A 25316-nucleotide genomic window follows, 5' to 3' on the forward strand; every position below is an offset into this window, starting at 1 on the left:
GGATTCTGCTCTGTGCTTCTGCAGTTAGAGCTGTAAGTGGATTGCAGGGAGCTTTTTTTAATGTGGGTTGAAGTAATCAGAGGGAATCATGGATCTTTTACTTGAATCTGATTTGGTTTGATTAAACAATACAGTATTTCCTGAGAAATGTGGATAGTGAGGGAAAACGTTGCTGGACCCTGCAGAGTGAATGCTTCCTGTCACAGATAAATTTGTTCCCCATTTTCTTTATTGCTTCAGTTGTGGGTTTCATCCAAGATGTTGGGATTCAAGTTTTGCTATGTGTCACTACTTTGTGTCCATGGTTCCCAGAAGATGAAGCTTGGTGGGAATTTTTTGAGACCTAGCAAGATCCCTGGTCCCCAAAGGGAAGGGGGTCTCCTGCTGCCAGGGATCTGTGCACAGCATTTGTGCATTTTATAAAGGCAGGAATGTTCCATATTCATATGGACAAGTTATGGTTGCTGTGGGAACTGAGTCGGCTGAGCACCGTGTCTTGATCCTCTCCTCTCTGTGTTAGAGATGTCCAAGTAATCAAAAAACTATCTGGGAAGAATTGATGCAGTGAAATACCCTGCTGGAGATGCAGCGTGATGCTGTCAGAGTAGATGCTGTTACAGGTGCTTGGTAGTAATGTGACTGAATTGGCTCTACAGCTTGTACTAGTACTACGGGGAGTAGGAAACACCGTGGTGGATGCTATCCTGGTGGAGTGCTGTGGAGGAGGCTGAAGCTGGGAGGAGGGGAAGGTGATGTGTTGCCAGCAGGTTATGGTTTTAAATGCTCTGATCCTACCTGTAGTGCCTCAGTCCCCTCGCTGGGATTTGGAAATGCTGGTGCTCCCAGATTGCCATGGGATGAAGGCAAGTGTCCTGCCTCTGGCAGCAGTGGCCTATGTGTGTCACACAGAGGGTTACCCAGCTGCCACCTGCCTTTGCCTGGGCTTTGCTCATGGGCATCCAAGTGGCATGGGATGTGGATGCAGAAAAGGAGGCCAGGAACGCTGCTGGGCTGTCTGGGATGGCTGGGGCTTCACGTGAGGGATAATGTGACAGACTGGAGCGACTGCAGCGCCTGTGGAAGAGCCGGGAGCGGTGTGTGGAGTGAGGTGTACATCTGATGGCACAGTGGGAGGCTGTGGGGGCAGGGGGAGGAGGAGGAGACAGCTGCTGCTGCTTGGGAGTTGGCTTATAAATGCCCTCTGACTCAGATTTCGGGTAGCACAGCTGAGCATCTTGTGGTTTCACCAGCCCCCAGATCCCTGCGTTAAACTGGAATTCTCAGACTATGAACCTGCTGTATTTCCTTAGGCTGTTGGCACAGGCTTAAACCAAGGCAAGAATCCACATCTCCAGTACTATAGGCTTGTGAACACCCTGCCAGGGAGGGGAGGGCTGGGAAAGGGGTGACCAGGTGGCTTGAAAGGTGAACAGGCCATGTAAAATTCCTAATGTGAAATGGGTCTGCTCAGTCCTCTTCCTCCTGTATACAGGCAGGATGTGCTGGCTCGGGCTGGACCGGGGATAATGGGCTGCTCTCCGGGTAGTGGGGGTTGAAGGTTATCCTTGTTACTCAGGGGTAAACAATGCCGAGTCAGTGAGGCACAGTGGCCAGGCTCAACCAAACAGATTATGCCAGCAGAATTGCGAAGCTTTGCATCGGCTCTGAATCGGAGCCAGCAGGTGGAAGCTGGCCAGGACTAAAGTGTTTTTGGGTTTTGTGGGTGGAGGGAGGCGGGGACAGGAGAGCTGGGTAGCACTAAAACTAACTGTGCTCTGTCGCTGCTGCTCTCATCGTTGCTGAGGGGATTGCTGCCTCCAGCTTGGTGTCTGCTGTGCCGACGAGCCCTGCTTTGTGCTGCCTGCCTCCCCTGATTTACTGGAACTGCTCCTCTTTCCTCCTGCTACCGTCTTGTCTGTCAGGGGAAATCTTATCCTTTTTTCTTACCTTTATTTTGTAAGAGCTGATGCAGTTCTCTTGCATGGCTGAGTGACGTCACTGTCAGCACAGTAAGCATCAGCAGCCTGGTCACATGCTGACCCAGTCAGTAATGCAGACGGGATAGGAAGGTGGAGGGGCCGAGGGGGGTGGGGGGCTGGATTCTGGACATATGGTAGCCCTCCCTTTTGGGGTGCAACTGCTGGTTGCAGAAGCTGTGGCTTCAGAGCGGCACGAGACCTGGCTTGGGGCTTAACGCTTTGGAAAACTCCTGCTTTAAAAAGAAAAAAAGCAACCCTGAACTCTCAAGCTTCTGTTTGTTCTCCATCCGAGCAGACATCCAGGATTCTGAAGAAGCAGTGGCAAGCAGGATGCTCTTCCCTACGTCCACGCAAGAGTCTTCCCGTGGCCTCCCAGACACCAACGATCTGTGCCTTGGCCTGCAGTCCCTCAACCTGACAGGGTGGGACAGACCCTGGAGCACCCAGGACTCTGACACTGCAGCACAAACCAGCACACAGTCCGGTGAGTCTGCTGACACATGCAGCAACAGTTGTTGGATTCTGTGTGTGTTTTTGGCTGGTTTCAAGCTAACGTGGAGCGATGTGCTTGTGTAACAGGGCGCTGGCGGTGGCTAATGGGGGCTTCTCGAGCCGTGATGCTTGTGTAATGTGACAGCTGAGTTGGGGAGGCTGTGGCTGCCTGTGCCACAGCCCCCTCTGCTCTGCTGTCAGCTCACTGCAGATGAGAAGTGCCCGGGGTTGTTTTGCTCAGAGCTGTAATGCTTCTGGAGGAATAACCTCACCGGGAGAGGAGAAATCCTCTTGCTGTGTTTGGAGGGAGTGGGTGGGGGGTGTGGTGTCAGGAGGCTGAACACGCTGGGTAGGAGTGAGGCTGAACTTCGCTCCGGCAGCCTGAGGAAATCCCTGGTGGCAGGAGCTGTGCAGGTGGGGGGGTGTGCTTGCAGAGGGCCCCCCTGTGCCCGATTGCCAAAGTCCTGGCGGCCGCGCTGGCCCAACTCTGCTGTGGGGTGTGGTACAGCCAGCACCCAGCAACTTCGGCCGGCAGCTCCCTGGCTGGGTGGGAGACTTGGAGGGATCCTTCTCCACTCCCACGCTTCACTAGAAATAGCGGGCTGTGCCTGGCAGTGGGCTGCAGGAGATGCAGTGGAATGGCTTCTTGTTTTAACTCTTCTGGTCCAGCGCAAACCTACGTGATGGGCAGGGTGTGGGCTTGCAGCCACGCACTGCTGGCTGGTGTGCCCTTCCCCCTTGATCCTCTCCGGTCTGCTTTTGCAGCTGGGATCGGCTGGGAGATCCCAGGGATGCTGGGTGCCTCCCCTGGAGTGATGTGGGGTCCAGTTAACTGTTTGAGACACCAGCTTTCCCTGTAAAATCCCATGAGAAAGGAGTGCTGCATGCACAAACTTAATGTATCCTCTCAGCCTGGTGTTGGAGCGGAGGGATAAAACAGGGAAGAGTTCACTTGCTAGCCTCTGAGGCATGTAAAAACCAGTTTCACAAATGGTGTGTTCGTTAAAGTATCAGTCTGTGGAAAGATCTAGTGCTTTGGCAGAGTTTGTACAAGTACAGCCTGGTTGCTACAGAAACTCATCCCTTTATAGCAGCATGCTGCTGCTTTGTTAAAAGGGGAGTGCATCGCTGCGCAGACTTGGGTGACACAGAGGCCCCAGGCATGGAGTTGGTGCTGACAGGAATATAGATCACTTCTTGGGGTGGGGGGGTGGAGCTGGGCAGTGGGGTTTGCCTGTGTAGACATTCTGAGGGGCAAGAGGGTGCTGTCCTGAGCATAGGAAGAGCTTCTGGGACACGGCTCTGAGTTGCTGCATGAGTTGTAAAACAGCAAAAAAAAAAGTACTGGTGGGGTAGCAAAGTTTGAACAGCTCGATCTGCACAGCTCATTTGAGTTTCTGCATTTAATTTCCACAAGACTTGGCATGTGAGGCCTGGCATGGGCACTTGAGGTCTGCCTGCAGCCCAGCTGCGGTAGCTTTATTAAGCCTTGCTCTGCTTCAGTGAGCAAACCTCCACATGGTCCTGTGGGCTTCCCCTAATGAACCAGGGAATACCACACACTCCTGCCTGTACTTTTATTGCCAGCTGAGACCTCGAAGGAGAAAGGAGAAACAAGTTGTTAGTGTGCAGTGGGCCAGCCAGGTGCCTTAGAGCTCTGCTCTGAGCCCCTTCAGGCTGTTTGGCAGAGTGGAGCCCTGCTGTTCCCTGTATCACAGGGTCTTTAATGGATGAAGAGCACACTTGGAGCAGGTGACATCCCCTGGAGCGACCCTGCTGCTCACGGCCCTGGGCTGGGCGCGCAGCGCGCTGCAGAATGAGGCTGTCACACGGAGGCAGCCGCTGGGTGCGGATGTCCCAGCTCCACCTGCTCCTCCGTAGCCATCTCCAGAGCTCTCTTGGCCGGCTTCCTGCCAGCCTGCCTTGGCAGAGGCGTGGATGTCTCCGCAGTGCTCCGGCAGGCAGGCGAGCAGCGCTGGCATGAGCTCAGGGCGGGCTCTGCGCCTCAGAGGTTGGGTGGTGGGGCTGGCATGGCCCTGCTGCTGGTGGGAATTTACTGCTGAAGGGGTGGAAGGGCTGCTGGTTTCAGGAGGGAGGTTGAGTCGGAGAGGATTTGAAGGTGCTCTGGTGACCTCCTTGCTCACAGAGGGTGTATCTGGTGTCAGGTGCCCCCACTGACTGCAGTGCTTTGTGCTGGAGCTCCTGCCTGCTGCAGAGGCCTGGGTAGAGCTGTGGAAAGGATCTTGCCTCAGGCACAGCCCTGGGCTCTGGTGATCTGTGCCCACTGGGTGCTTGTGGCAAGTGTGGTAACAGCTGGTGGAAGATTGCACCTAGTGCTGTCTGAAGAGACCTGTTTCTTCACTTCTAGTTCCTGGTATTCCCATTAGTACACAGAGGGTGGCTGGGATGTGACACCTGCCCAAGTGCAGCTGCACTGCTTGTACAGAGCAGCCTCTGGCCTTCAGTGACTGTGCAGAGGGTCCAGTGGCTGGGGGTGTTGTGATCCTGAGACAGTGTTCTTCTCACTCCCACACTCCATTCCCCAGTGTGCAGCAGCTGGGCCAGGAGTGCTTCCAGGTCTGGGCTGCTGTTACTCTCCTGCTCTGAGAGCTGTGGGGATGGTATGTGCTGGCTGGGGAGGTGAAAGGCTGATCCTGTGCACAGCTTTGGATTGCTTCAGCCACCCACACCTCCCACTTCTGTGGGGCCTTAAGCCTTTCCTCAGCACCCTGGAGGAGTGGGAGTGGAGCTCCTTGGGAGCAGAGAGCTTATAGTCCACGAGTGCTTTCTCAAAGGTTGTGGGACACTCTGGGTGGCAGAGAAGTGTCCTGTGTCTGAAAGCTGTGTGGGTCTAAGGAGCTGGCAGATGCTGCTGCTTCCAGGTGTCCTGTCCACGCTGTGATGGAAGGAGGGAGGATATGGAGAGGATGTTGCTGTGTCTGAGTGCTGCTGAGGCCTAGCAGGCTGCAGCTGGCCCAGCCTGTGGGACTGGGGTCTCCATCGGGGTGCCCGGCAGGCCGGTGAGGCTGCGGCAGTGCTGGGCTGTGGCTGGACATGGGGAGGGCTGGCACTGCCAAGCTGAGCTGCTGTGCCGCTGGCACCCAAGCCTTTGGAAGGTTCCAGCAGTGACTCAGCTGTGCGGACCCACAGAGAGGTGGCTGGAAGGGTGGAAATGCAACAAAATAGCTAACAATCAGGCTAAAAATATTGCTGATGTGGTCCCCTGCAGTGCTGTGCTTGAGTACTGATGAGCTGGGACCTCTCCTCTGCGTAGTCCCTGCCAGCACGGAACTTCATCAGCTTGGGAAGGACCTTTGGCTGCAAAGCCTTCTGGTGTCACCTTGTGCTCCCAGGGCGTTGTCACCACACAGCTTGGTGCAGTAGGAGCAAATGTCTGCTGATTGGATGTCAGAACAGTGGGGCTGGTTTTTATGCCCCAGTCCTGCCTACATCCCCCGTTCCCAAAGGGCCACTGAGCCCCTTGAGCTCAGACAGGCTTATTTGTGAGGAGTTTTCCTTCTGCACCCAGCCTGTAATGCACAGAGGGTGTGTGCTGACCTCTGGGGAGCGTGCCAGAGGCACTGCTGGTGCCTGGAGGAGCTCTCTGGTGGCAGTGGCTGCTGCAGGCTTGAGCTGCTGGCACTTCCCTGGCTGTAGGATTGAACTGCTGTCTCACAGCAGGCAAAGTGTCTCAAACCCTCTGCTGCCACTAGATCTGTCAGGCTGGAAATACTTCAGCAAGTCCCAGCAATGTGCTCTGTGACCTGGGGAGGGACTTGTGCAGGAAATTGGCCTTTAACACTTCCAGTCCTGCTAGTCTGTGTTTCTGGAGGCAGTGTTTCCCTGTCTGTAGCCTCCCAGTAGGCGGACACGGGTGCTGAGATCTCAGAGTTCAGAGGCAAGGAGGGGTTAAGAGGAGCGAGGTGGGACTGCCCTTGATGGTATCCTTTACCTCAGTGCCCTGTTTCTCAAGGGGTGCAAGCAAATGGGGCCTCGATCCAGTTTTTGCCTGGAGAGAGCAGTGTGCAGCAGATCCGTGTGCAGGTTTTTGGGTCTCCCTGCCTGGCTTTCAGCCTGCCTGCCAGCTGCTCGGTCTGGCTGGTCTGTCCTGCCCTACATTGAGAGCTCTCGCTATGTGGGACAGCAGACTTGCCCATGGGGAAATCATCCTAAAACCAGTCTGTTAACACTAATTCTGCAATGCTAACCTGGGAGTGTTTTTAGCAGGATCAGGTCTTCTGGAGAGGATGTTGGGCTCTCTAGGTGAGCCCAGCAGGTGAGCTCTTCCTGATGGCATTTGGTGGAGCACCTTGCTGTACCTGCCTCTGTGCTTGTTGTGTGACCCTTAAGCTGCTGGTACAGCAACAGATTTGAGCTTTTCCTTGGATTTGCTCTTGAGACTGCAGCTCCAGCCTCATCTGTGCCCTCTGCGGGGTGGCTGATGCTGTCTCATTCTCCAGCCTGCAAGGTTGCAGCTCCTGTCACTCTGGTTCTGGGGAAATGGCCCATGGTAGGAAAATGCTGCTGAATCTTCCCAGCCCTTGGCTTTTCTGCTTCCCAGAGCACAGCAACTCATTTTTGCAATAAGTTTGCTTATCTGTAGTTATTTAAAATCTACCAGGCTGAAGCTGTGGGCAGTTTGTTGTGCGTTGCCTGGCAGATAGTGAGGCCTCAGAGCATGGATCTCTCAGAAGTCTTCAAGGCAAAACTCCGTCTGAAAGATGAAAGAAATGACCTGTTGCACAGGAAGAATGGTTGTTGTCATGGACTCTTTGCCTTTCTTCTTGGTAACAGCAGGAGGGATTCATAAGCTGCTCCCTGAGGTCAGGCTGTTTTCAGTGTCCTCAAATGCTGTGTGTGGTGGAGGGCACCTGAGCCCCCCAAGGGAGAGTTGCTGTTCAGCCTGGGGTGGCTGTTTATAAATACAGCATGGCAGTCACTGGCTTTCCTTGAGCTGCTGATTTGATTGCTTGGATGCAGAGCTTGGGGCAGAGGATTTGGGTCCCTAGTTCTCCATCTGTTTAATTTGCTGCTTGGCTAACCCATGCCAAGCTCCACAGAGCTCTCCTTTGGGCATGTCCAGGTCTCTCCCTGCTGTTTTTCCTGCTGCCTTTTGGACAAGTGGCTTCAGAAGATCTAGGTGTGTCCTGGGCTCCTGTGTATTCTTGCTTGGCTGTGTGTAAATCCTCCTCATGCTAGAGGAAGATTTTAGAGTCTCATCCTGATGGAGAGCTCAGTGTCTGGACAGCACTAGGTTGACATCAGAATATCCAAGGCTGGGGGGAAAGAGCACTTCCTGTAAGTGAGGCTTATTTTCACCTAAGCCTGAGTGTGCCTAGGAAAACTCAGTGAAAGATTCATTTGTGCTGCTGGGATAATGAGGGAAGGGCAATTCCTGCTGACCTCCGACCTGTGCCTGGTTCAGGAAAATAGGTATCCAGAGTTTTAGTGGTGATCCTGAATTACATGTTCTTGGGGTCCTTTCTTCCCTTGAAAGGAGGACAGGCTTTCTCAGCAGCCTGCTGATGTTCAGAGTGCAGTAATGGAAGTACAGGTGTGGTGTTGCTTCCTGTGTGAAGGTTCTGGATGGCAACAGTGTAATGGCACAAAGCTGGGAGCTGGTTTGACTCTGGGTCTCCTGCTTGGTGCTGGTATTCCAGGAGTACCTGAGACAGCCTTACTAAAAGCTTGTCCCATGCCATCCTAGTGCTTGTAGCACTTTTCTAAGGACTTACTTGATGTGGGTGCTTAATGGGCTCTTGTTCCTTGAATGTGTTTCCATAAGAGCTGCTCATGCTCAGTGGGCTGATTCCTCAGTGCTTGGCTCCAGCCACCAGTGCTGGAGAGTGGGAAGCACTTAATAGCTGCACACTGCTCCTGTGGCAGTGGTATTTGATCCTTAACAGAATAAAATATGTATCAAATAAGTAAAAGAAGCATCAAACCTGAGCTTGCAATTGGTTTCTAATGGAAGTTGCTCTCAATCTGACTCTTAAAGCTTCCATTTGAGCAGCTTCTCTTAAAACAGATTTATTTTTATCTGTGCTGATGCTGTAAAACAGAAGATGCAAATAGGAGTAACAGGAACCCAACCAGCATCTCTGCTTGTATCCAGCCAGAACTGAAGTGGGTCAGGGCAGCTCCAGTTCTGTGCTGGAGGCAGCTTGTGGGGGCAGCCACCCTTAGCTTTTGTCAGGGTGTTTGACTGTGCCTCTGGAGGAGCCCTGTGGCACTGTCCAGTGGTGATCTGGAGAACACTTCTTTGCTCACTCTGGAACTGAGCCTCAAAAGGCATGCTCCCTTCTAAGGAGAGCATTGGAGTTGCTATTTGGTGAGTCTGAACTGCCCCAGGCAATTCATGGCTTAGTCTTTCCTGTGATTGATATTGGAGGTAGCAGCAGGGAGAGTGGTTTAGTGTGTGTGAGCCCTGGCCTGGAGTAGGATTCATCCCCAAAATTGCACCAGTCAAATGAGAGATGTTTTCCTCCAGCCCTTGCACTGCTACATGTCTAATCAGTGAATGTGAGGGTTCCTTATGGGGTAGAGCTGACCTAAAAGGATGTGCTGCAGCTGCATTGAGAGCATGGGAGCTCTCTACAACAGGCCTTGAATGTGTTCTTGACTCAGTGCCTTTACTGCAAACTCCACAGCACATGCTCACACCAGTGCTTCCACATGGAGCTGGGTAGGGACCAGCTTTTGGACCTGCTCTCCCAGTGTCCCTCTAGCAGAGGCTTGTGGGCCCTCTGTGGTGCTCTTGGCAGGCTGGGGTTTTTAGGGTAACTCCAGTGGGAAGGGACTTCTTGAGGTTATCCAGTTCAGCTGTTGCTCAGAGCAGGGTAAGAAAGCTGCTGGAGGGTGGCAGAAATAATGTAGCCCAAGGGGGCTCTAGAAACTAATTCTGCCTTGGTGTTCCCACAGAAACACTCTTTCAAATGGGTCCCTCCTCTGAGGTGGCTCGGATATGATCCCCTTCTGAAGGATGCTGTGGTCTTTGAGCTGTCACTGTACAGAGGCTGAGTGGTGCTGCTGTAGGGCTTGGGGGAGTGGGCAAGGCATCTCCAGGCAGGGTTGCACCTTCTATCCCTGTCTCCAAGCTCACTCCCCCTGTGCCAGGTCCCTTAGGTGATGGCAAAAGAGCTGAATCACAGGTGCTGTCTGTGCTGCTGCCAGTGCAGAGACTGCTCTCAGGCACAGCAGCTGGTGCCACGCATTCGAGATGGCCACAGGGACAGGCCAGCCCCCTCCCTGCCCCTCTGCCTGGTTTTCTCCTCAGGAGTGTGGAGGGGAAGGTGAGGCAAACTCCCAAGCTGTGATGCTGAGGGGTGCAGACCTCTGGAAGGTAACTGGGAATGCAGGCATCACTAGTGGGGTTTGGGAGTGCCAGTCCAGCAGTGCCTTTATGCCAGCTGAAGGCCTCAGTGAGGCTCGTGTGCCGAAGAAAATTGAGTTCGGGACTAAAGTCTTTTTTTCAGTTGCTTCACTACAGAGGCGTCTGGCCAACACTCTACTCTCTTCCAGAGAGTCCCCCTTCTTAAGGTGGTATCCTGGCCTTGACACCCACAATCTGTGATGCAGCTGAGGATGAGTCACTCACCCTTGTTATCACATCAGGTAACACACAGAGCACAGTTTGCACCCTAGATGTTGCAGCAGATAATTGAGGAGTTTGGTACTTAAATATAGAAGTGTTTGTTCTTGAGGCTTGCGAAGCTGAAGCTTGTTGTGCACAATTTGACCTGAATATGTTGGCTTTTAAAGCTCTCTGGGACTGATACATGTTAAAACCTGCTGTATTTCAGTGTTCTGATCTTTTTAAAGACAACTGTGGTTGTGGCAGTCTGCTTAGTGAATGCAATTACCTGGGCACTTGTAATCCTGAATTGCATTTTAGCTGTCTTTTCTGATTTTTATATTTACCATGGGCAGCTGTTTTCCCTTCCTAGAAACACACAGGAGTAAATTGTCTGCCTCAGAAAGCTGTGAGCCTGGTTGTCAGCCGGGTCCTGCTCTCAGTGTCAGTGGAGGGCCAGTGCTCTCAGATGTTAATGCAATAATCTTCTGCTTGTTCCCAGTTATGCTGCTGTTTCTATTTTTCAGGGCAAGTGACTTACCATGTCGGTGCCAGAACCAAGAATAGACCTCAGGTGTCCTGACTTTAATTCAGTGGTTCAGCTGTGGGATCATGCTGCCTTTTTTTATTCCCCTGCCCCCTTCTTAGCAAACCAGAAATAGCTGCCCGAATACCTGCAGCTTTTCTTCGCCCCAAATGAAGAATCTGTGAGGGCAGAGGTTCCTCTTTTGTAGTTCAGGGAAAAAAAAAAAAAAAAGGGCTGTGCTGTAGGTCTTACTTAGATGGTGGTTGCTGCTGGTTTGATTACATCTGCAGTTCTGGGAGCTGCTTTTCTATGGAGCTGGTAGTCAGCTCAAGATTATTGGGGCTTCTATGGGGTACAGCTTGTAGAGGACCGTGTGCCTTGGACTTTGCATGGCTCCTCTAATAACAGCACTGACTGTTTTTTCAGCGGAGTAATGGGAATATAATGAAATTCAGAGGATTTTAGTTGGGCAGATCCTCTGGATGTATCCAGTGTGCTGCTCAGGTGAGCTCCAGGGCTCTAAGGACTCAGTTCCCTCCACCTCTGGGCTTTGTCCCATGGCTGCTCCACTTAAGAGGAAGAATTTTTTTGCCACTGCTCTTGCTGCAGCTTTTCCTTGGGATTTTTGTGCCCCTGTAAGAGTCTGGTGAACTGGGAGAATCCAGTATCTGCCTTCCCTGTGCCAAGCAAAGCCTCTCCCTGTCCTGTGTGCACCAGCCTCGCAGCTGCACATGTTTCAGTCAATGTTCCTGTGCTGTGGCTGTGTGGGCTCCTTACAGGCAGCTCCAGGTCCACCAGCTGTAGGTGAGAAGTGCTAAAATTTAGGAGTAGACTGGGATGTTGGTCACCCCCTTTGCTGCCATGAGCTTTGAGGTCTTTGGTGCTTGTGTGTGAGGAGGGTAAGCTCACCTTGGCAGCTTGTCTGGCTGTGTCACTGCTGAACTACGGCTGTAGGAGGTGGTTGAGGTGCCCATTTGCTTTTCAGACATGCAAATGTTTCTCTTGCCATGGAATTTCTCAGTGTCTGTAGGAGGTGCTGCTTTTTGGCTGACTAAAACATTCAGCTTGCTCCCACCCCACCAGGGCAGAGCTTGGCTGGGTGGTAAAAACTGCAGACAAGCTGTTTTTCTGGAATTGCAGCAGGCTATTGTTTAGGACATTAGCTTTTTTTTTAACTTTACAAGCTTATTTGATGCGTGACAAAAGAAAGTGCACTGTGTTCAGTCTCCAGGGCCTCAGTCACACTGCTCCTCTCCTCTGCTGCCCTGCCCCAAATGTGTATATGGTGCTGCAGCCTCTGGGCATGGCAGGTGTCACTGAAACCTGTCTCCTCTGCTTTATTTCTCCTGGTAAAGAGCATTCCTGTTGATCTCTGTGAGGAGATCCAGCAGAAAGGTGGATTTCCACCCTATATAGTAGTTGGTGGATGCAGGGGGAGGTCTTAACAACTTGCTATAGTTCTTATGCTGAGTAATCTCTGAGCAGATAAACTTCTGGAGATGGCAGTGCCCCGCTGCCTAACCTTGCTGGGGGTGCCATCCTGCAGAGGTGACTCTCTGAAGGCCTTGCACAGGCAAGTCCTGGACTCTTCAAAGTAAGCTTTTTCCAGCCCTGTAGTGAATTTCTAAAGGCTGGAGCACATCTCCAGAGCATCAGTTTCAAAAGAATGTATATGCTCCCCTGGCCCTGGGGCTGCAGCCAACACAGCGTCAAACTGCCTGCACAGAATCTGTGGGTGCCAGACAGGGCTGGCAGCTCAAGGGCTGGGCCTGGCACACTGTTCCTGCAACAGGAGTTCCTTGGCCCACTCTCCATGTGTCTCTGAGGGGTGTGGCCATGTGGCAAATGCTCTTCTTAGCTGTGGGGGAGTTTCCACTGATTTTCTGAGTGTGGAGAGAACTTGAGTGGAAGGACCTGGGCAGCTGCTGGATAAGAGGGATTTCTGCTCTGGGCAAGACTCAGTTTCTGCATAGTTTGACTGAACTGATGTACCAGGGAGTACAGCACTGATCTCATGTGCTGTTGGCTGGATGGTGTCCCAGAGAGCTGAGCTGAAGCTTTTGTTCAAAGGGCAGTGTGGAAGTGGCTGAGGTTCTGGTCAGCTCTGTCCGTCAGGCATAAACTCAGCAGGTGCTTCATGTGAAATGTCTGGATGTGGCACTTGGTGCTCTGGTCTAGCTGGCAAGGTGGTGATTGGTCAAAGGATGAACTCTATTTTGGAGATCTTTTCCTGCCTAAATGATCCTGTTGCTCTTAAAGTGTTATCCAAGGCAATAAACTGTCATTTATCATCAGCATAGTGGTTATTTTCCCAGAACCCTTCCTTCCCTGAGCTGCCAGCAATCCTTGGGGCTCATCTTTATATTCATTTCCCAAAGAATGGGCATGGGTGCAAAGCTACCAGGAAGGTGTACATATCAAATGGCTGTAAATTACAGTGTGCAGGGAAGAACTGTGTGCTCCAAGGTCCTGGGCAGGTACTGGAAATCTTAAATTGCATGTCTGAACTGGTGAATAGAGTAGTAGAGGCTGTTCTTAGTGCTTGGACTGAACATCTTGCTGTTGGGGCACCTTCCCACAGTGTGCTCTGAATTGCAGCTTGTGCTGGTGGAACAATGTGCTTGAGACAGGGTAAATTCACATTCAGTGTGATAGTTCAGTGGTTGGTAATGGGATTTAAAGGCTGATTTGGGGCCTACAGGTAGAGTTGACCTCAAGAGTTGAAACCACCACAAGAAACTGCTTGTTTCTTTCAAGTATCTGGCTCAGGTATGATGGGTCTGAGGGTCTTGAGAGTGCTCCCCTGGGCTTCTTCAGGGACCCTGGGGTGATGCAGGAGTAATGTGTATCCAAACAGCAGTTACTAGGGAAGAGTCAGCTAAGGAAGAGGTGTAGTTTGAAAAAGGCTCCTCCAGGGAGTGGCCTGTGTGGCCAGGTCCTGGCAGTGCCATGTGGTGTCACGGCTGTTCCACGGAGCTGCCAGTGCTGGGCTGGCATGCCCGGAGATGGAGCAGAGCGTGCTGGCTCTGCATCAGGCATTAGAGCTGCAGCACTGAGTCAAAAGTCAGTGCCCAGATTCTATTAAAAGCTCCTTTTCTGCTGTCCCCTGCAGAGGAGCATTGCCATGTGCCTTCCTTGCTACATTGAGCAGAGGCAGGAAAAGTTCCAGAAGCTCTTGATGTGTGAGTGGTGAATGGGAGTTGTGTTGATCCCTGAGTTAAAATTTCCCCTCTAGGTGTGAAAAATACTTCTTAGCACTCGTGTTCCTTTCTTACCCTGAGTAGTTCCGTGATATTTGCTTTTTCACTTTGGGACTTTCAGGGCTGCTCTTGGCTCCAGGAATTGCTGATGCATCTTGTGTGTATGTTGGGAATGATTTTTCCCTTAAATGAGCTGTCTGCTTGGAGGGGGAGACAAGGCCAACTCCCCAGGAAGAAATGTGGCCCCAGTGCCTTGAAGGCTTTTTTTAGGCCTGTGTCTGCTCTTATGCCCCATTCCTCAGGGGAGGTTTGGTGGGTTGGAGCAAGGAGTTAGGGCTGGATGACTTTGGGATGGCGCTGAGGAATAAGATCTGAGTGTCTCATGGAGGTGTTTCCTAGGCTACCTGCACAGCTTAGCATCAGGGCGCACAGCCTGGTCACTGAGCAAGGATAAAGAGGAAATGCTGAGTTTGGCTTGTGGCTTTTTCTCCCAATGTCCCTGTGAGCAGCTGTGGGTACCAGGTAAAGCTGAGTCAGGCCCACTGGGGTGATCTGGGGTCTTCCACAAGATCAGTTTGTCCTGCAGAGTGTGTAACCAAGTGTTGCCAGTGCAGAGCTGTCAAAGCTGCTGGACTAGATGGAATCCATCCGTGTTAACAGCAGGATGTCAGCACTTCCAGGACATGAGGTTAGGATTGGGACAGTTGAAGCTGGCAAGGTTTTGTGTGGTGGTAAATGCCCAGACAGTAGATCTTTTTAAAGGCCAGTAATCCTGCCACTTCAGTGTGCTTATACTGGCCTTACTGGTTTTGTAGCTACTGTGAGAGCTGAGAAAGCATGGGAGAAATGTGTATGTGGTGGCAGAGATGAGGGTGGCATAAATGGGGCAGAGCAGCTGGACCCTATAATGCCACTGGGATTTCCTGATGAGCCCCAAACTCTTGCTGCTGCATCCTAAGTGGATTTCTGGTTCCACATCTCTGCTAACCAGGAGAGAGGGAGCAGGGCAGCATTATCAGGTAGCAGTCTGCCTGGCATTAGCTGCTGCAGGTCTCCGGAATGCTGTGCAGCCAGGGTCAGCACAGGGCTGCTGGTGTTCCAAACCCACGGTCCTCACTGCCTGGAGAAAGAGGGAGGGTGTCAGTGCGGGAGCATTTGTTGGCAGCGAGGCTTGGGCTGTGGGATCAGCTGCTTTGCTTTGCCTCTTGTGCTGTTTAGTGACTAATCAGATTTTGGAGCCTGTCGGACAGATTCAGCTGTCTCCCCAGAACAATACGCCGGCTGTATTTTTAAATGCATCACGTGGCTTCAGAGAAGTCGGCAGAGCAGCGAGTGCAGCTTGCTGGGGCTGGGAGATGCTGTGCCCTGCTCAGAGCTGTGACTAGGAGGGAGCATCTCCTCCCTGCCTGTGTCACATTCCCTCGGGCCTGGGGTCTGCCCAGGTAAGGACTGCAGGGCTGGGTGTGAACACAGGTGCTGCCTGTCCAGGAGAAAGAAGGGCAGGAGTTCCCTTTCTCAGCGTGGTCAGAGGTGAGTTCCTAGCCCCGTGATGTAGCCAAAATAGGGGAATCTCACAGGGATAAGGCTCTGCAAAAGCAGGAAGATGTTGTGGCTGTTGCTGAAGGCTCTGCACTAAGTTGAGGGAGATGCTTCAAGGATCCACCTGTACTTGTGTGAAGTCACTGTTGGGGTGATGAGGATTTTCCCCAAGCGTGCGGCTGGGGGTGCCAGGTTCACGGCAGGTGTGCCATTGGATAATGCAGCTTGGGATTGGTACATCCCAGCATCTCGCCTCAGTGGTGCTCAGCAGCTCTCCCTGGCGCTGACACCACGCTGTCCTGCTGTCTGACCATAGTGCACTCCAGCACGATGGTGTTGTCACTCTCCTGGTTTGGCTGGTGGTTTGGAGTATTAATCCTCATCTGCATAGGAGCTGCTGGAAAATCTGGGTTAAAACCTTGTGGTTCAGTTTGCTGAGATCAGGTGGGGCTTGGAGGATCTTGAGTGGATCCCAAATTTGCTTTGCTGAAAACAGAAAGCTTCAGGGCAAGCTGCCTTGTTTTGCAGCCTGTGAATAATTAAAACCATTTTTGAATGCTTTGCTCTTTTCACTTGATTTGGGTACATATTCAGCTTGCTGAGACTTGCTCTTTTTGAATAGACTGGCTGGTGTTGTGCCCCTGTGGGATCCATGCCCTACATTCCCTCTCCTTGTGGATGGCAGCTGCTCCCAGTCACTGACCAGGATGTGACTTTATGACCTTTGGATGGCCTGGTCCTCTGCTCAGAAGCAGCTCTCTTTGTAGGGAGGCATTTTCTGGATTCTCCTCAGTGGGAGGAAAACCTGCAGTGTGAGGGAAGCAGTCTGACACATCCTTGTCTGCAGGCTCTGGGGCAGAGGCCTGATCAGACAGACTTGCTGTGAACACACACCAGGGACAGCAAAGCCTCTGTCAGCAGCCCAGGCTGGCACCTTCCTGGCTGCCCACAGCCAGCTCCTGGCAGGGATGATGAGAGCAGTGTCCCACCGCTGAGCCTGAGAATTCCTGCTGGTGGACCCGGTGTGCCTGCCACTGATGTGTGCCCCCATCCCTGGGGAGCTGTCTCCCTGAGCCCCAGCTTGCTCCAGGACAAGTGGCAGGGAAGGGCATGGACTGGGCAGAGGGCACTGTTCCAGAAGAGCACTTCTGAATTCCGTAATCTGGGATTTGGGATCTCTGAACTTCTCCCAGATGAAGTGTGTTCTCCTGGTCAATCTCTCATAACCCACCTTTGTTTGTCTGCCACACCAGGCTGCTCTGGGTTCTGTGCAGCACCATGGCCCAGCTGATGGCAAACACCAGAGGTGCCACCTCCCAGACATGACATTGTGGGCTGGCAGGAGCCCGGTGGCCTCTGGGCCACAGGAGCCAGGAGGAGGGAGCTGTGTTGTGCTGCAGCCCTGACAGACTCTGTTCCTCTCTGTTGCAGTTCTCAGCATGCTGAATAACCCTCTCGGGAACGTCCTGGGGAAGCCCCCACTGGGTTTTCTGCCTTTAGACCCCATTGGATCAGACCTGCCAGAAAAGTTTTCCACACCATCGCTGAGGAACTCCCGCTCCCTCCTGGATTCCCGCTCCAGCAGCCCCTCGGACTCGGACACCAGTGGGTTCAGCTCTGGTTCTGACCACCTCTCAGACTTGATTGTAAGTTTTGGGTCCTGGGCTTTTGCTGTGTTTTTTGGGAGCACAGAATATCTGAGTGGAGCTGCCAGCCAGAGCCCTGCCTGCTCAGAAATGGGAGGGAGTGCTGGGAGGAGCTGTTGTGCACACACTGGCACAGCCCAGGGTTTGGGAGAAAGGCTGCTCATGCATTTCACCACAAGCCAGCAGTATCCTCATATTTTTTTTCTTCTAAGCTAATATTATATTTTGGCCTCTTAGGCCTGTGCTTGCCGCCCTGCTGGGTTACAGTAGCTCCCAGAGAGATCTTGAGTACTTGAGCTGGTGTGTGGCAGGGTGGTGTCTGTGCCCTGATCTCAGCAGGGCAGAGGCTGATCCAGCCTGGACTTCTTAGCAGCTACTGTCCTTGCCTTTTATTGCTCTTCCCATTTCCTGACTGCACTTTTCCATCCCAGGGTGGTTTCTTCTAGAGCAAACTGGGTCTAGCCTGCTCCTGTTCCCTAAAGCACAGCTAAATTTGAAAGGCAGGGAGCAAGTGAGTCTGTCTGGCTGCTCCAGTCTGCTCTGATGAGTCTGTGGTGGGTGCAAGTGGCAGCTCTGGGTGCCAGCAGGACAGCCTGGCTCTAGCCAGTTCTGGAATACTGCTGCATGGCCTGGCCTTGGCACAGGAGGATAAAGCCAGGAGCTGCTCCAGGCTCTGCTGTGGTGTTGCTGTGGCCTTGACCACCATGTTGGAGTGGTGTGAAAGACAGAGCTGACAGGATGTGGGATTGATTCTGCTGTGATCCAGCCTGGAGAATCAGGATGTGCTGAGTGGCTGCAGCACCCAGGCAGTGGTGTGGTGGTGGCAGGTGGTGCAGGGCACAGGGCTCTGTGCTGGCCTTGTTTGTGAAGGGCAGGACTCCCAGCACGGCCCTGGCGTGGGCGGCTGCTGTGGCAGCACAGGGATGGATCTGCAGTGCAGCTGGCACTGAGCTCTGCAGCATCTTGCCTCCCTGCTGTTCCATTAATCCAAGCTTTCCTTCCTCCTTCCCTGGGAGGGGCTGTGGTCCATGGTGCCCACTCCCTGGTCAGGCAGGCCTGGAGCTGGGCTGTAAGGATGAGATCCAGCTGGTGCCTGCAGAGCCCATGGGCATTTCCAACAAGCCCTACCCACTGCGGGCACAGCACAGAGCCTGGGGCTCCTTCTGGGGTGGCTGGTGCTCCCCAGAGGTGACACTGTTGTTGAGGCCATACAGCCAGGGGTAGCTGTGGGTTTTTGGTGGTCTGTGAAGTGCTCCTGCTTAGTGATCCCTGCTGCTGATCATCAGCATAGGCTCAGTGGAGAATGGCCCAGGGCTTTCCCAGGGTGCTGGGATGTGTTGGGATCCTGCTTTCTTGCCTCTGACAGGCCTCAGAGGGTCTCAGGAGATTCCTGAGAGCTCCCTCTCCTACCATGGGCAAGGGCAGGGCCCCAGTGTGATGCCTCACTCTTGGCATTACATGCTCTTCCCCAGAGCTGGATTTCAATGTGGGCTTTCTCTTGCAGTCAAGCCTTCGCATATCCCCTCCTCTGCCCTTCTTGCCTCTCAGTGGGGTGTCAAGAGACCCCTTGAAGATGGGAGTGGGATCCCAGCTGGATCAAGATCAAGCTGCCCTGGCTGCAGTAACTTCCTCCCCGGGCAGTGCATCAAAAAGATGGCCTGGAGCATCTGCATGGCCTTCCTGGGATCTTCTGGACTCTCCGGAGGACCCCTTCAGTATTGAAAGAGAAGCCCGGCTCCATCGGCAGGCAGCAGGTGAGGTGGGAGGGGCTCCAGGGGGTGGTCCCACATTCAGGGGAGGGCAGGTGGCCTCTGTGCAGGCACTGGTTGATTGAACATGGAGTTTGCTCCAAGCCCAGGCCTGACTCTCTCTCTACCTGCTGAGAGAACAAGTGGGTCTGGGCAGCCGCCTGTGGCTGTGTAGCTCTGCTCAGCCTGTAGTTGGGGGATGTGGGGAGGCCTGTGGGAGAGTGGGAAGGAAGTCATCCTGTACTGAGTATTACTGGTGTCTTCTCCAAGCTGTGAATGAAGCAACCTGCACCTGGAGCGGGCAGCTGCCTCCCCGAAACTACAAGAACCCCGTCTACTCCTGCAAAGTGTTCCTGGGAGGAGTCCCATGGGACATTACAGAAGGTGAACAGCCCCTGGAAAGTGAGGCCCTACACCAAGGCCTTGGGTGTTGACATTGTGGGAGGGTGCAGGATGGAGCTTTCTGTGGGGGTCACTGACATCTCTTCTTCTGTCTGTAGCTGGGCTGATCAACACTTTCCGTGTTTTTGGCTCCCTGAGTGTGGAGTGGCCCGGTAAGGATGGCAAACACCCACGCTGTCCTCCCAAAGGTAATATGCCTAAAGGTAATAGCGAACACGGTAGGGCTACTTTTTTCCCCATGCTATGTTACAGCACGGATGCTGGGATGGTACAGCTGCATGCTGGTGACTGGATGGTACAGAGCACCTGGGGTAATGTCCTGCCCTCACTTGGGTCTGCACCTGGGCTGCAGAGCACTGGTCCCCCCAAACCCAGCATCCTCACCCATTCATAGCAGGGTTGGACAGAAGTGTGGGCTGGAGGAGTCCTCTCTGGAGGTGTTTTTGGAGCCCTGTGTGTAGGGCTGTGGCTCCAGAACAGCTGATGATCCCACTGCCAGCACGTGCAGCTGGGCTGACATTTTGTGTGAGCAAGAATTAGTAACAGGGTAGGAAGTGACTGGTTTGGAGACTCTGTAGTGCCTGATGGCCTCATTCAGCAACTGGAGCAATGTGGGGTAGAGCACTGGCATCCACAGAAGGGACTTTAAAACCCTGGACGGCATTTGAGCCAGGCCATCCAAAATTCAAAGCAGGGTCTATTTTTTTTGCAGATCATCTTGTGGCCAGGCTGGTGGTGCCCATGTGGCATGTGCAGGTGTGGTTTGTGGATGATGCAAAGTGGCCCATGTGGCCCTGGACCTGGGCATCCTGCCCCTTGTGCTGTGCTTGGGTTTGGGCTCTTCCCAGCTTGGCTTATACATAATAAGAGTCTGCTGGGAACAGCAAGAGCTACCACACAGATACTTCAGGTGGCACCCAAGAGTGATTTTGAGGATGTGTGCAAACTGGGCTGGTCTGTTCCTCCTCCACAGCTCTTAACAACTGCTGCTTTCCCTTCCCTTCCAAAGGCTATGTCTACCTGGTGTTTGAGTCGGAGAAGTCGGTGCGTGCACTGCTCCAGGCGTGCTCCCAGGACCTGCTGAGCCCTGATGGGCTCAGTGAGTACTACTACAAGATGTCCAGCCGCAGGATGCGCTGCAAAGAGGTGAGCAGAGCTGGGGAGAGCAGCCTGACAGGGCAGCAGGGGATGTGAAGGGAGATGCTTGGAGGGAAAGGAAAGCAGGGCTGGAACAGCAGCCAAAGGCATTGCTGGCTCTTGGCTGGCTTTGGGTGCTCTGTGCCTGTGGTATGGATGTGTCAGCTCAGTGTTTGTGTCCCTTCATAACAGCTTATGTCAAACCAGCCTGGAACTCCTGGGTTGGTGGCAGACCCTGCCTTCAGGCTTCAGTTAGCTCAGACAGAGGATGCAAACAGGGATTTGACTGCTCTGTGCTGCTTCCATCACACCTTTGCTTGCAGAGGCAGACAGGGATCCCTCAGGTGCTTTGTCAGGCCTCCTTTGTTTGCAGAGCAGATGACCCAGCCTGCTCCCCAGCATGGCCTTGGCTGGCTGACCTGTGCTTTGGATGTCTACCAGAGTCTGCTTGGGCTTATGGGAAAGGGGAACCTCAAATCATGGACAACTAACTGAGCTCAGGGAGTTACAGGATGGAGTTGCAGCTCTTAATCTAGACAGGCACAAACTAATTGTGCTCTAGACATCTCTCCTGTGTGTCTGGCAATTGGCAGTCCTTCTATGCTTGGTGATTTAGTTCTGCCAGAAGCTTCTCTTGAGCTCTCAATCAGCTGCAGAGCAGATGGGAGCTCCTGATGGAGCTGGTAGTGGGTGGTAATTACAATGGCCCTCTCCAACATCAGGAGGTACCTGACTGGGCCATAAATACAGGTAGAGGGATTTGGATTGTCCTCTGGCTGCCACCCCCAAGGAACTGCTGGCTTGGGTTCCAGTTTGGCCGGAAGCAGAGTTGGTTTTGTCCCCTTGTGCGTTCTCTGGAGATGTGGGCCCTGAGCAGCAATGGATAAAAAATGATTCTTGCAGCTCAAGGTGAATTCTGAGGCTCAGGGGGGCTCCTGTTGCAGGTGCAGGTGATCCCGTGGGTGCTGGCCGACAGCAACTTCGTGCGCAGCCCCTCGCAGCGGCTGGACCCCAGCAAGACGGTGTTTGTGGGGGCCCTGCATGGGATGCTGAACGCAGAGGCCCTGGCTGCTGTCATGTACGACCTCTTTGGAGGGGTGGTCTATGCTGGCATCGACACTGACAAGCACAAGTATCCCATAGGTAAGTAATGGTTCCACCCCTCCCATGCTCTGAGGAGGCTGTGCTGTGTCCTTGGTTTGTCCTTCTGTTGGAAGGCTGCCCAGGTGCCAGGCTCAGAGAGCAGATGCTGTCCAACCTCTTCTACAGTCTGTGCTCCTCATCTCCTGGCCCTGGGGAGGCAAGACCAGCCTTGGGGAGGGCTGATAGAGCTTGATGTGCCTGGGAATTGGAAGGTCCTGTATCATTCCAGAGCAGCCTGAAGTTTTGAATATGCCTTTAGGCATTGCTGAAGGTTTCTCTGTCCTTGTTCAATGCTGTTAGTGGTTGTTGTATGCTGCTGTAGCTGCGTTTTCATTCCCTGGCAGAGATAGCTGAGGGTCTTAACCCGCTCTTGGGCTCTTTTCACCAGAGCTGAAACATGTCATGATGTGTGTACCTCCCTGGAGGTATCATGGGCCAGGAGACAGCACTGGGGTGGGTCTGTTGGAAAAAACCCACAGCCTGTGCCTGAGGATCAGCTTTCCAGGCTCAGGCTGCAGCAAGTCCCACATTTGGAGAGACTGTGGATCTTCTGGTGTTGCCAGGGAGTAACAGTGTCAGAGCTTGGTAGTGCAGAGTTGTCACTGCCTGGTCAGTGTTCTTGGGTAGCAGTCAGGCTTTTCTGGGCATGGCTCAGGTTTAGGGACATGGATGTGGTGCTGCAAAACCCCTGAAGTGCCTTAGGGGGGCAGTCTCAAGGAGGGTGGGGAGTGGGAGTTTTACGCTTCAGGCAAATGCTCAGTGTGACTGTGGATGAGGTGTCACAGAACCCCCCCTGTGCTGGCCCTGTGAGAGCCCAGTGTGTGACCCCAGCCTCCTGTGGTTCATGCAGAGCCCAGGTTGCTCCATGTAGGCAAGATCCGTCTCCCAGTAGCTCGGTGGCGCTTCCAGCCTTGGAACTGTCCTGAAGTCACAGCTCAGTTTTGGTAACTAAGCTGTCCCCTAGTTGGTTGTGCTGATTGAAGGCATCCCCTGTAACCCCAAACTGGATCTCAGCCCTTGTGCCTGTGTCCTGTGTAATGTTTTGTGAGGGGTATGGATAGGTTTTGGGTGGCACTCTGTCCTGTGGCTGAGCTGTAGGGATCTGCCAGTGTCAGTCCTGGAGCTTAACAGACCTTGGCTGGAAGGGAGTGGTGCTGGAATGCTGCTGACTAGCAATGAGGCTGCAAAATACAAAGCTCTGGGGTGAGGGGGAGGCTGAGAGTAAAAGCTGCTGAGCTGTCTCAGCACCAGCATATTTCAGGTGTAGTGTGAAGCATTCCTGCTGCTCCTGGGAATGTGGTGCCTGGAAAAGGAGGCAGGAAGAGCCCCCAGGCACTGAATACCATCTCCCTGTCAAAGCTGTTTCCCTGTGTGAGTGGCACCAGGGAAGGGGTGGTGCTGACAGTGGTTCTCTCTTGATCTCTGCTGTTCCTCTCTAACAGTTCTTGTCTGGCTCATTCCAGGGTCGGGCCGTGTCACCTTCAACAACCACCGCAGTTACCTGAAGGCTGTGACTGCTGCATTTGTGGAGATCAAAACCACCAAGTTTACCAAGAAGGTGAGTGGGGCTGGTGGGGCAGCCCAGGGAGGGGTCTGTGTGATGGATGGTACTGCTGGGAGCACCAGTGTTTATGGAGCTTGCCCCATATTCCTGCTCTAGCAGTGGAAAGTGGGGCTGCTGCTGGGGATGGATTTGAGGTACCTGGGAGAGGGCAGTCAACTGGTGCTGCTCCATGCCCACTCCCTTATTCGCCTGCAGGTCCAGATCGACCCATACCTGGAGGACTCCATGTGCCAAGTGTGCAATGCCCAGCCTGGCCCATTCTTCTGCAGAGACCAGGTAAGGCCAGTTCTCCTGTAACGCATGCTCAGGAGTTTCCTTGAGGAGGAACAGGCCCCTGCTGCTGGGTCTTGGGGATATATACACTGGCTCTTCCCCAGAGGGCAAGATGGGGCCCAGCTGGGAGGGTGGCCTTGTTCTGGAGAAGGTGCAGTCCTCCTGGAGAGGACAGCTCTGGGACTTGCCAGGAGGCCCAGGCAGGCAGTGCATCCCTCTAGGGATGGCTGAGGCACAGGGAACTCTGGCTGACATCACCTCACTGCAGGCAAAGGAGCTTGGCTGGGCTCTGGCAGCTTCCTGCAGAGCTGGGATGGGATATGAGCAGGGGGCAGGAATGCCATGGAGTGATGGGAGCCCTGGCAGAGCCCAGCTGCTGCCCCAGTGCCCAGGCCCTGATTTTCAAACCTCTTCAAAAGATGGAAGCCAGGCACAACAGGCCCTCTGCAGCATCATTGCTGGCATTCCCCTTCTCCAACCCATGGATCTGCTGGTGGAGGCTGCAAAACCGGGCAGGGATGAAAGGGAGGAGTGGCTCTGCTGGAGAAACCCCAGTGTTTGCCCCCTGTGCTCTCCCCACAGATCTGCTTCAAGTACTTCTGCCGCTCGTGCTGGCACTGGCAGCACTCGATGGAGGTCCTGCGCCACCACCGCCCGCTGATGCGCAACCAGAAGAACCGGGACTCCAGCTAAGGGGCCGCCGGGGCTCGGGGCTGCCGCGGGCAGAGTCCTGGGAGAACCTGCCACGAGGAGAGCGCAGCAGCGCCTGCCGGAGCCAGGCCCGGCTGGGAACGTTCTTCCTGAGGACTGATGGGGAAAAAAAAAAAAAACAAAAACAAACAAAAAATCTTACATTCATGTTTGCACTTGCTGGTCTTTTTGTTTCTGCACTAATGCACAGTGAGTTTTGTTGGGGTTTGTTTGGGGGTGTTTTGAGGGGGGGAGTGCCCCTCAAGCCATTCTGCAGTTCCCAGACTTTGGTTCCTGGTTTGCTGACGAGAAGCAAAAATTGAAAACGAATAAACCCAACCAACCAAGGGCCATGTGTCGCGGGGGCGTCGCCGCAGGCGCCTCCGCCCTGGTTTTTTTATTTTTTAAAGGCGCTTTTTTACATTCCTTGCAATACTGGTGGAGAGAGCGCAGGTCTCATTGGTCATTGTTTTGCCGTTGCCATACAGTGCCTTTCCATTCATTTACCCCCACCTGGATGGTGTGACCTGGGTGTTCAGCTGGCGTTTTTTACTGTAACAACAAGGAGACTTTGCTCTTCATTTAAACCAAATCATATTTCATATTTTACGCTCGAGGGTTTTTACGAGTTCCTTTTTACACTCTTAAAAACAGTTTTTAAGTCGTTTGAAATGAGAGATTTTTTTCTTTTCCTGGCAGCTTTTAACATTATTGCAATTTGTGTCTGGGGGCTGCTGGCAGGACGTTGTAAATCCAGGGGTTTGCAACGGGACAGGCTGGGCTTTGTTTTTGTTTTTGGATTTGAAACTGGACGAGATGAGGATATCTATCTGAGCTGCTGTATATAGTTTTAAATAGTTTGTTGCACTTTTTTAAGTTGCACTTACGGGGGGTTGATAGAGGTTTTTAATCACACAAAGTCACAGGACTTACCTTTTCTTTTGTAACAAGCTAAAAAAGGGCTGCGTTTGGTGGACGATGAAGGTTCCTGGGAGCCCTTTCTCTTAGAGGGGACAAGTAATTTTCCTTTCCTTCCTGAGATGTTTGGAGTATCAGTGCAGTCGACTGAAATGCTGCTGCTGGGATTTGAGACCTTAATTATGCTGATCATTATTATTTTGTTACTTTCCCCTCTATTGGAAGCTGTGTGCCAAAGAACCAGTGTCATAATTTCTCCCTCTTTACTATGATTTTGTTTTTCTTTACTGCTGAGCTGATGTTGCATTGTTGCATATCCCAGCTGCTCTTTGTGGGGTTTTGTGAAGCTGTGTGTGAAGTCTCTACCTCATTGTAGTATATGCAGGCAAGACTGCACTCTCCTACAGACGTGTGGAGTAAGCTGTGGTGTAGTTTTTGGCACATAATAAACACGTTGCAGCAAAAAAACCCAATTTCTTGTCCCTT

General features: G+C 53.0%; 1 protein-coding gene across 4 annotated transcripts; it reads left to right on the forward strand.

Moving 5' to 3' along the window:
• Positions 1 to 1781: 1781 nt before the first annotated feature.
• Positions 1782 to 25292, forward strand: CPEB1 (cytoplasmic polyadenylation element binding protein 1). 4 transcript variants are annotated; one of them, XR_014591105.1, is made up of 12 exons: positions 1782 to 2009; positions 2275 to 2463; positions 16741 to 16955; positions 18460 to 18709; positions 18974 to 19087; positions 19204 to 19293; positions 20115 to 20251; positions 21187 to 21385; positions 22849 to 22943; positions 23145 to 23225; positions 23805 to 24896; positions 24931 to 25292. XR_014591105.1 is itself a non-coding variant. In XM_083871264.1 (11 exons), exons 2-11 carry the CDS (start codon positions 2310 to 2312, stop codon positions 23913 to 23915), a joined length of 1446 nt encoding a protein of 481 aa, XP_083727390.1. In that variant the 5' UTR covers positions 1782 to 2009; positions 2275 to 2309; the 3' UTR covers positions 23916 to 25292. The 4 variants fall into 4 exon arrangements, 3 of the variants coding, with proteins under 3 accessions (XP_083727390.1, XP_083727391.1, XP_083727392.1); XM_083871264.1 differs by having other exon boundaries at positions 23805 to 25292; XM_083871265.1 differs by lacking the exon at positions 1782 to 2009 and having other exon boundaries at positions 2071 to 2463; positions 23805 to 25292.
• The last annotated feature ends 24 nt before the right edge of the window (positions 25293 to 25316 follow it).

Source organism: Zosterops lateralis (assembly GCF_965231275.1).
Source record: "Zosterops lateralis genome assembly, chromosome: 13".
NCBI classification, from domain to species: domain Eukaryota; kingdom Metazoa; phylum Chordata; class Aves; order Passeriformes; family Zosteropidae; genus Zosterops; species Zosterops lateralis.

Excerpts from the sequence above, each read along its gene's own strand:
- CPEB1 (XM_083871264.1), top strand. The coding sequence starts at position 2,310 with ATGCTCTTCCCTACGTCCACGCAAGAGTCTTCCCGTGGCCTCCCAGAC. Across the intron at positions 16,956-18,459 it reads ACCACCTCTCAGACTTGATT|TCAAGCCTTCGCATATCCCC; the intron begins GTAAGTTTTGGG and ends TTTCTCTTGCAG. Across the intron at positions 19,294-20,114 it reads CCCACGCTGTCCTCCCAAAG|GCTATGTCTACCTGGTGTTT; the intron begins GTAATATGCCTA and ends TCCCTTCCAAAG.